The sequence below is a fragment of the Juglans microcarpa x Juglans regia genome, chromosome 5S (genome assembly GCF_004785595.1).
Source record: "Juglans microcarpa x Juglans regia isolate MS1-56 chromosome 5S, Jm3101_v1.0, whole genome shotgun sequence".
Taxonomy (NCBI): Eukaryota; Viridiplantae; Streptophyta; class Magnoliopsida; order Fagales; family Juglandaceae; genus Juglans; species Juglans microcarpa x Juglans regia.
The window spans coordinates 26,156,770-26,167,731 of record NC_054603.1 but is presented as its reverse complement, the minus strand read 5'-3'; the positions used below and the strand labels follow the sequence as shown (position 1 = coordinate 26,167,731).

The 10,962-nt window shown below is 35.8% G+C and overlaps 1 protein-coding gene across 2 annotated transcripts; it reads right to left on the bottom strand.

The window, feature by feature from the left end:
• Positions 1–4,115: 4,115 nt before the first annotated feature.
• Positions 4,116–9,895, bottom strand: LOC121268537 (protein CNGC15b-like). 2 transcript variants are annotated; one of them, XM_041172850.1, is made up of 10 exons: positions 9,642–9,895; positions 9,266–9,340; positions 8,500–9,016; positions 8,163–8,204; positions 7,817–8,029; positions 7,111–7,403; positions 6,668–6,779; positions 6,030–6,266; positions 4,932–5,723; positions 4,116–4,204 (listed from the first exon to the last, which is right to left on the bottom strand). In XM_041172850.1, exons 2-9 carry the CDS (start codon positions 9,292–9,294, stop codon positions 5,037–5,039), a joined length of 2,130 nt encoding a protein of 709 aa, XP_041028784.1. In that variant the 5' UTR covers positions 9,295–9,340; positions 9,642–9,895; the 3' UTR covers positions 4,116–4,204; positions 4,932–5,036. The 2 variants fall into 2 exon arrangements, with proteins under 2 accessions (XP_041028784.1, XP_041028785.1); XM_041172851.1 differs by lacking the exon at positions 8,163–8,204 and having other exon boundaries at positions 9,642–9,893.
• Positions 9,896–10,962: the final 1,067 nt, after the last annotated feature.

The window sequence follows — 10,962 nt, the reverse complement described above, 5'->3', positions numbered from 1 at the left end:
GAGATTCTTTTGCGGCAATTTTTTATGTTCGTTTACCAAATACTTGAGTATGGAAGGATGTTGTAAATGTTTGGTGGTGTCGGGCTTTTTTGTCCTCCCAGGTTTGTTGGCTCCATGCTCATTCTCATTTCATGGGCCCTTTGGAAAGCTAGATGTGAGGCGCGTAAGGATGATGTAAGGTTTGACTGGACGAGCATCATTCAAATGGTCAAAGGTTTTATTTTTGATATCTCGGGATCCTTGAGATTGTTCAACACAGTGGGTGAGCATGGCTTGAGAATTCTTAGGGAATTAAATTGCCCAGCGGTACCCATTGCAGTAAGGACGCCGAAGTTAATTGCTTGGACTCCACCAACAGGGGTCAATCGAGACGGTTGCTCACTTGGCAATCCCGGGTTGGCTGGTGGGGGAGGGGGGGCATGATTCGTAATGTGCAGGGGAGGGTTCTTGGGGGCTTTGCCCATTGCTATGGGCAGGCAACAAAGACCATTGCTGAATGAAGAGCTTTTGTGGATGGCCTTCATATTTTTCAATAGTTAGGACTTAGAGATGTGTTGGTTGAGTCGGACTCTAGTGTTGTGCTGGATTGGTTTATCACAAGGACATGTAAATATTGGTATATGTGGAATTTTTGGGAGGAAGCACAAACTATTATTTTTTCTCTAAATGTTCATTTTAAACATGTGTTTTGAGAAGCTAATATGTTAGCTGATTTTTTATCAAAACATGGGGCGAGTGGCGTGACTTGGGATTTTGTTGGAGAGGAGTTTGGTCCGGGTAGACTTAAGGGGGTACGAATAGAATGGGTTCACCTTATGCTAGATGTTAAGAGCCTTTGGATGGTTGTTGGGAAGTTTTTGGGGGACTTTTATTGATGTAATTATGGCAATTCTTCCGCCTGAGTGAGGGTTTTCAAATAATATGTGAAGGTTCCGTCCTCCTTTAAAAATTAAAAAAAAAATTGGGACCCATTTTGAAAAGAGAAAACCTTAGGACCGGTTGGGCTTATAACCTACAAATAACAGCCCTCCAATAGTTGGTTGCCACGTAGGCTTCACAACTTAGTGATCGTGTGACTACACTTCACCCGATTCCTCACCATCCACTCCACCCTCTCGCACGAAAGCTCTTTGGTCACTTACAGTCCGCTTCCTCTCAACCATCTTTCCTTAAGTTGAAATTCCTTAAGTTGAGGCATTTAGTGAGAAAATTAAGATGCCATCTTTCCTAAAGCACAACTTTTCTAAATTCAGACCAAAAGAATTAGAGAAAATTAGCAACGAGTGCATTACATTATCGCAAGCGTCTCGATTGTCTAAGGTACACATAGTCACAGCGTCTCACACAGGCAGTGCTTGAAAATGGTGCAGTGGCTCACGTATCGTAAGCTACTTTAGTTTTTGAATTTGAGATGTATTTCTATTTGTTGCCCCCACATTGTTGCAGCACATTGGAATTTGTAAACTTGTGCTCTAGATTGACGGTGTCGATCGAATATTTCCTTGCTAACATATAAGATGAAGTTGTGCTGCAGAGGGAGTTCAATATTTGGAAGAAAAAGTAAACAAAAAAGGCACAAGGAAAATTTAGCAAGTAATCCATTGCCCAAAAAAAAAGAGAAAGGAGCCATTGTATGCACGACTGTTTTAGTCAATTTTGAAGAAACATTGGATTTGAGATCTCTCGATGTGTTTGTACGTAAAATGTAAATTAGAGAGCCAATTCACTATTTGAAAGAAGTCATAAGAAATCCCATAGCACTTGATGGATTGTTTCTGGAACGAAAAAAAAAATGCCTTGCATTATCACATTCCCAGGTTTCGTCCACACGATTTGCCATGAGAGAATCACACGATTTTCCGACGGAAGAGTTCCAAGTCTCTTAGCAAGCAGTGATTGTGAGATGTGGATTTCGATTAAAACCTGTCGATGTCGGACTGGGAGGTAGCAGTGGAACGAGAACAACTATTGGGCGGCAGAGCAAAGAGATGGAAGAGATGAGCTTCAACTCGCAATGGTGAGGGCTGCTTCAACGAAAGCGATGGTGAGTTTAGAATCGAATCGAGACGGAAGGGAGGGGCTCTAGTGACCTACGTTTGTGATTCGTTGTGGGTGCATCTATTCTCTATTTTGTGTGATATCTAACGTGGTAACTCATGATAGGAGGGTTGCTTCTCTAATAAAAACAGTCAAACCACTCCAAAGCGTCTTTGTTTTGAAAAAGAAAACGAGAGGTGGCCTTTTGGTACTACTACTACTTGGGGAGTCTCCCCTCCCACCAGGTTCCCATCACCTGGCGACCTTGGGTTGGGCCAGATGATGGTCATCTTTTAGTTTTCTTGTTTTTTATTTTTTTAATTTGATTATTATTATTTTAAATCTTTAAAAAATATGATAATTGAATTTATATTTACTTTTTTATCCTTTGTTTAGTAAGAATTGTAAACGATTGTAGGGAAAAAAAATATAAAACTTGTTTAATTTCTAACATTTGCAACTATACACAAAGTATTACCATTACCTTATAATTTAGGGATATTTATATTTTTGTAACTCGATCGGGATACTAGAGGCAAAAAATAAAAATAGCACATTAGCACATTTAATGTCACAAACTTGACTTATATTCTTATCAAAGCTATTTGGATCCATATTTTATTCTTGTTGAAGTTAATCTAAGTGGTTCATATCCTAAATTCATTTATATATGAGTTTAGACGTTTGAATTATATTAAACTTATTTATTTATTTTTATTAGTTTTGAAATATTCACTTCAAAATTGTTATAAATTTTCCAATTTACTCGATTGATCCTACTTCCATTCCTATTCCAATTATGACTAAACCCTTTTTTAGCTTCAAACCTAACAAAAGTGGGAAATTGGCTTTGAAGTAATCTTTATTGGAAATATGTAAGTTTCTACTAGAAATTCACTTAGTGGACTTGATACAATTGGTGGCGGGGCGAGGCAGTGTCACAGTGGTGCACGAGGGTCCCCACCCATGAGGACTGCAGAGGGGGATGCTCCATGGCCACCATTCCCCTCTGCAAAGCCTATGCAAGGTCAGTGAAGAGTTCACTAGTTGTTAAGAAAATTTTTGGGACCAAAAAAAAAAAAAAAAAAAGAAAAGCTTTAACCTTCCCCTTGTGCTTAAACTTAGGGGTGTAACTTGGTCTGTCTGGACCGGTCTAGGGGTGATGTCCATCATTTTCTCCAGACCGGTAGCTATTGGTTTGGTCCAGTCTGTTCGGTCCAGCCCAATTATTTTTTATTTTTTTCTTCTTTTTTTCAAATAAATTAATAAAAAAATATTTAAATTACTTAATTAAAATTAAGTGAATTATTAATGTGGATTAGTTAATTACATTTATATTAATTTATAATTACAATTTACATATTTAAGATTTTATATTGTAATAGTGATAGATTAAATGAAAATTATATAATTAATTATACAATTATTATATATATAATTTTTTTTTATTTTACTATTTCGTCGGTCCGGTCCGGACCGAAAACTTTCGGTCTTCTATTTCATGGACTGAGATTGACCGGTCTCAGTTCAGTCTGGTCCGAACCTACCAACTTTCAACCCTATTTATACTGCAAGGCCAAACATTTACTATTCCATCAGCTTCCTTAACCTTTTCTTATATGAAAAATAAAATAAAACTAATATTTTCTCAAAATTTGGTAATAAAAAAGCTCAAATTTTTCATTACATATTCTAGCTCCCCAAAATAGAGAGCAACTTTCATTTTACTAAGGTTGCTTTCCAAATTGGTAGCAGAGTTAACTGACTTTCTCTAATTTTTATTCGAAATAAAATAATGTTAATCCATTTCTTGCTTCTATATAGGTTATATTAGCAAAAACAAGCAAAGGGGAAAAGGACTAATATTATAGCATAGATAGGCAAAAAGAGTTTTTTATGCTTGGTTTTACTTGTTCAGTTAGGCTAATGAGCTTAGAATATTACTACAATAAAATTACTTATTTGTGGTTAGCTATTTCTTGTAAAAATGATAATTTTCTGTAAAAATGTCTTTATTTTCGTCGTAAATAGCCATTATTGTCTCAAATAATCCATCACAAATATTCGTTTTTCTCACAAAACATAATAGAAGTAATATTATACGATTTTGATAAGTCTTTCTAGGAAGATAACCACTCAATCCCACTTTCTAAGAATTAACCACTTAAATCAATTGAACAAGTACTTCTTCAAAGTTGACACATGATGAACATCCACAGAATCAATTAATGAGATCAAACCAATAAAATAGAAGACTTTATAAAAATAAAATAAAATGAAGTAATTGCATGGCACATAGCATTAGCAATAGTTTCTGTATATGTATATGCAAAATAATATCTTTTGGAGATTGATTTTGCATCTCAAGAAAAACTCTCACATTGGATTATGCATTTTTGAGTCAAATAATAATAAAATTTTATTATTTTATTATTTTTTTTCCTAATTTTTTTTTTATATATTTTACAATTAGCACCATGCATCTTCAAATTTGTAGAAATATTGTTCATAACTATACAAATTTTTGCATATACATAATCAAATGCAGCCTAGTTTAAAGTCATATTATGTAAATATGTAGATGCATGTACAGATACATAATCCAATACTAATGCTCTCATTCGACCACTCTTTTCTTCGTTAAGTTCCTCTCCATGAACAAAATATATTGATTTAATTGGGATCACCTCAATCTTGCAGGCAACGACTATTCTTATTTGGTAGTAGGAACTCTTTATCTGTCCGACCATACAAGAACCTACATCAATCGTGATGATTATCAGGATTTTGTAAGGTTAAAAGCGAACATTTTACAACGAAATAAGAGTGATACTCGAAATAGCAGCTACCTAAAACATACTCCATAGCAGGTGTAACTGTGCATGAAGAGTTTATTCTGAATAATTAACTCTGAGTTTAGTGCCCCAACCTGCTGAACTCTTAGGTATTGTACAAGAATAAGTAGATACGTATCTACAAATGAAATCCAGGATTTTTCTTCACCTATCTTCAACAGTAAAATCAGGTTCAACCGGTTTCTGTAACGAGTTTAGGATGTCAAACTCTGATGCACATCGCATGCTTCCACCTCTCCTAGTGCTTGCCGCATATGTGCAAAAGCCTGAGCTGTATGGGGACAAGGGTGCACTCTTTTGTAGTGCAGATTCAGGCACAGAGGCAATTAGACTCTCCCTCTTCTTGAGATCAGCTGCTTCTTTCTGTTTTTTATATCGAAACCAAGCTGCCTGTATGAAGCAGGCAGCCCATGTTCTCCATTGGTGAGAGTGAAACCTGAACGTGTGCCTGAGTTGCTTACTGTGTAGCCTGCGGAATTGGGCTGCTACAAACTTCAAGTCCTCAGCAATGAGAGCAAAAGCTTCAACTTCAGTGATGGCTTCCACTGTGCGTGTAGATGATGGAAGCACAACATTTGGACGAGGGTCTAGGGCCCATGTTAGTAATTCCTCACCACAAAAGTCACCCGGGCCAATGCAGCATGAGTTAAAGAACCCAGTGCGACCACCATTAGTGGTGTAAGAATTTAAGTAACCTCGGACAATGAAAAGCATCTCAATTACAGGATCACCTTCTCGAACTAGGCAAGTGCCAGGAGTGCATAGGGAGGGTTTCAGCCTTTCACATATGGCATCTAACATCGTATCATCCATCTGATCAAAGATTGGTACCTGTTTTACATTTACATGAAATTCAGAGTCAAGAGTAAGATCATCTTATGGTTATTTCGCCCAATGTCAACCATAATTTGATCAACAACAAGGAAAAGGAAGCGAGAAAGGGATCAGTCCACAAAGGTAATTGCTCTGATATGGTGTTTTAAGTATTATAGGAAATAGGAAAGACATCCCAGGAGTTTAAATGAATTTGAAGACATACTTTGAACAGTGATAAAAAAAATACTAATTTTCAGTAACTTCATGGGAAGTTCACAAAATTCATTCATCATAGAAAAGAGAGAGGAAGTAAAAGCCTACTTGTCGGACTAGATCAAGACAGAGGTGGCGTTTGATATCTCGCCTGAGATCCATTGGAAGCCCTTTTAGAATAGCTTCCTCGTCAACTCCCCGAGTTGTAACCCATCTGTATTGATCATACCTTCGCACATTCTGCTTCAAGTGACGTGGTAGCTGCCTGTGACGCATCCATTCTTCGGTATCTGTCCTCCTAATCCTCCATTCTTCCAATCTCACAGTAGTGGATTGGAGGTACATCTGTAGATTAAAAATAATGAGGCCCCGGCCAGGAATTCAAAACTTTAGAAATAGAAGGTCTCGAATAGCTACAAGGGAGAATGTGAATTCTAAGAAGCACAAACAAGGATTTCAAGTAGCTTAACTCGAACAGTATAATGAATTTAACATAGAATTGGACAAAAATGCTGGTATTCCAAGAACACCCAACAATTCTCAACATATGTCTACCCATTTTAGTTTATGGTGAAAATGATTCAACAGAACAGTGAAAAAAGCTTGAACTGGTATGGATCTTCCATAGAAAATCTAAAATACATCTAGTTTTGAAACTTTTATGAGGCCTAACACAAGCAGACAAAAGCCTATGCTAGAGATGATTTTCTAGGGCCTGTAGAAAGTTCTCTACAAGGTACACTTACCTGCATGTTACCTATAAGTAAAGCAAAAAGCACCAATCCAAGTATAGCAATGACAACAGCAAAATTAATTTCTCCAATATAAGTGGTGGTGAAGAGATTCTGCCCCAGAGAGCTGCAATATCAATACATAATTGGTTAGACTACAAAATAGTGGAGTGCAAACTTAGTTGAAAGCAAATAATGAGTCAATGATTCAGAAGAGAGACCAGATAGATATTTAAAATAGCATCTGAGATGAATCTATTAGCTAACAATTTCCAATTCACCCTAAAAATTTCAGAAAGAGGAGTGTTGTAATTTGTCATCTTCATTGGCACTGATTCTTTCTCATGATAGTTCCATTTGGAAGTATGAAAGTTCCTTCAAATAACAGGGACTAACATGATGGAACATTTTTTTCAGTTTCAAACTGTATCATGTTATCCAGGCAAAAGGATAGTTACCTTAGATTTCTAAGCCCCCACCAAAGACAGTAGTAGTACTTGTTGAAGAAACTCGAGGCTGTAACTCCGAAAGTCAAGGCATCACGATAAATGCCAAACTGAAAGAAGTCACTATTTGCACCACACAGACTAGAGATATTGCTCGCTTTGAACCAAGCAGCTCTACTAGTGTCATTCACCATATGACAGTAGAAAAACCAATCTTGGCAATCTTTTTGTTGAAGACTACAAACTGTCTTCCAACATTCTTCTTGCCGTTGAAGGGATAAGAGGTACCAACAAGATCCTAAAATCTTCGAAAAAAAAAAGAACTGGAGTCAAATTGCGTACTGCTTGAACCAATAAATTATCAAAGATGAAGGAAGCGAAGAATCAGTACTTCTGAATATTTATTCTCAAAATAACAGCCGATCAAGCTCATAAGAAAGTTCATACCAAGAAACATACAACAAAATAAGGTTTTGCAGGATAAAATCTTTCAGATAATGCTCATGACTAGTTGTTGCTCTTGTTTATGTCCCATGTACTTGGCTATGTCCATTCCTATCAATAAAATTTGTTTACTGATAAAAAAAAAAAATATATATATATATATATATCTTTTCAGATAATGGAGAATTGCTCAAATAATTTCAGTATGTGAAGAACAACTTATTGAAAGCATCACAAGTTTCTGTCAAGAAAGTGATTTATAGAAGTAACTTACATGACTTGCCAACATATAGAGCATCAGATTATATACTGCTCCAGCCCATGCTGTTTCCATCACAAGCCCATTGGTCTTGACAATTTGATATGAGAGGGGAAAGATAAGATATAGCCTCAGAAGGTACTGAAAAAAGATAAGGAAGCGAAGAACAATACTTGAAGGGGTCATTTCCGAATCTCTTATACTTGGGATTGCAGCCCAAATCAACATCTGCCATAATATGAAAGTGCAAATTATTCAAAATGAATGCAGTGGGTATTCACTAAAATGGGGGCTGAGGTTTAACTATGTTAAAGGCACCAAATTCTTAACCTATACAATCAAAATCAGAACTTAAATTGACCTTTCTGGGGGCAATTCCCTTAGCAAACAGGCCCTTATCCACCTTCATATCAGAAATGAAATGAGTTCTCAGACTCTTGATAGTGGATTTGGGTTGAAGGAACTTCTATAAGATTAATCCAAGTTCTGTTTTTTCCTCAATCAATTTTGTGGCAATGAAGCATGCATAATCATGTTGTGTGAAAAAGACTAAGAGAAGTTGAAGTCGACAAACTGGAAAATTTTGAAGTTAAACATACTAAACAATAAGGTGAAACTGAATTAAAATGCTCCATTTACATTGATAATTCTTGTTAACAGGACAATAAACATAAATACATCTATAACAACCTAAATACCTGTGGAAGGGGTAGAGCAGCAATAAGGTCAAGCCAAAAGTCTTTATGAAGGTATCTTGAGGAGATCTTTGAAGGTTCAATAACAAGTTCTCCCCTACCAAATACTCGAGAGGAAGGAGCAACATAAGCAGTTCGAAACCGAACAAAAATCTGAACAATGTAAAACGCATCAACCAGTGACCGAATGACTGTGAGGGCTACTTCAAGGGATAAACTAATATCAATGCATGCCTCTTCATTAGCCTCTGGTAAGTAAAAAAACAGGGGGTCCACAAAAAGTGAAACCAAACATGCCAATAAGAGTATTTTGTTCCATCTGTTCAGAACAGTTCCCCGAGGATCCAATACTATCTTCTCCACCACATCGTAATCCTCAGAGAAGACTCTGGAGAGTTCTCTTCCATCAAAGGACTTGCTTGTTGCATCTTTCTCAGTCCTCTTCAGGCTCAGATCACTCGATAACAAAGGAATATTTTTGGGTGGCTTGGAGTTTGCAGTTTCAAGATCATCATGAAATCTGGATGTCCACAGAATAAAGACTTTCAATACAACATTGATAAAGAGATACAGGAGAGAATTCTCTCCCTTTTGATTGTGGACTCTCTACAGGATGAACAGTAAATGCTATAACTAGAAGAGAAAAGGAATTTTACATTGTGGCATAATTAAATGAAGCAACAGATACCGTGAACAGCAATGAATTATACTAAACTACTACTGTTAAGCTGTATGTCATGGTCCTTTCTAGAGGAGTTTGCAGACAAACCTTACAGATCTTGATCTACTCGAAGCCATAGCATTTGAGAAACACAAGAGTTGTGCTTATTAATCAGTGGATGCCCTAAATATATACCAAAGCACAAAATTTATCGAGCCATTAATCACCACAAAACCATAGATTCAAGAACTCAACCACGGGTCAAGCATCATGTGAAAGGAAGAGTACAGGTAAACCTGTGAGTTTCATTAGTACTTCAGCTAAGTTGAAAAAAGTAATTGTCGCGTTTTCATGTGAATGGTAAAGTAACACCACAAGCAACCCAAAAGCACAAAGCTTTTGCACAATGTAAACAACACTCATTAACAGAAAACACAAGAACAAAGCAGGCACAAAGTACATTCAAAGAACAATTACAACTTACAGTCATGGTATGCGGGAAATTCTCTTCATCTCTATCAATATTCCTCTCAGCCTAAGGTTAACTAACATAAAACATGATGGGGTTTTCACTTTTCACCATTTCGGTGGGAACACGAAGGAGAGTGAAGCTCATGGAACTCGTAGCCATGTATGAAGGGGGGGAAAAGCCGGCCAAGGCACATGGGAATGGAAGGAAGTTCACATATTCTTGTTAATTTTAATTTATTTGGTATACACTACAGTTTCTTGTTTTGTCCAAACCAAGTACATTGCGGTTTTGAAAATTTTGCGCATTTTAGCATCATGCGAAAATGACATCAACTACCAACTGTTGAAACACTTCTGCAATTAAGTTAAGATAATGTGTAGGAAATTGGAAGAAACAGTTGTCAGCTGGATGCACTTAAATTTTCCCGGAATATATGAGACAGAGTTTAAATTTGTTGTCAGGCTCCAGCTCAAAGGATGATCTCTAAAGATGGGAAACACGCGGCTTTACAATGTAGTTCGACGGGATTATTGAGGATCCAGCTATATTTCCCGACTGACAAGGGAATCGTATCATGAAAAACAACATGTGGGTCACCGCTCGTTGACTTCCATCTCCCAAAGACTAAATTAGATGTAAATGTTAAATTGAGTTGAATTAAGAAGATAAAATATTATTAAAATATTATTTTTTTAATATTATTATTATTTTAAAATTTAAAAAGTTGAATTATTTATTATATTTTATATTAAAATTTAAAAAAATTATAATAATAAATTAAGATGAGTTAATATTTCAAACGAAGCCTAAATCCGCATGCGGTTGTGACAATCTTTTCGCAAGAAATGTTTGGTTAATAAACAAAATTCACAAATTAATGAGATTTGCTTTAGAATTTGCTGAGAAGCGATATATTTATTTTAAATTAAAAAAAAACATAATTTAATATATCATAATAAATATTTATAATCTTGAGATTTTTCTTTTTAATAAATCTAGAATTACTCATTAATGCAGTTGTTTTTGCCATAGGTAGCTAGGTTGCCCTATTTCATTGTAACTTTTAGATTCTGCCTCTCTTAATCCACCGAATTTGACTAAGTTCCTTGGGTCAGTTTTGGATAATTAATGAATTTAGCTTGCAATTGGACAGTGAAATAATCTATGTGAATAATAATAACAAATAATGATAAAATATTAAATAATAATAAATAATAATAAAAAATATATAAAAATTAATAATAAAATAATTAATAGTAGTAAAGTATTCTCGAAAATATTCTACTACCCAAACTACCAACTAGATCTTATATCATTTTTAACTATAGGAGTA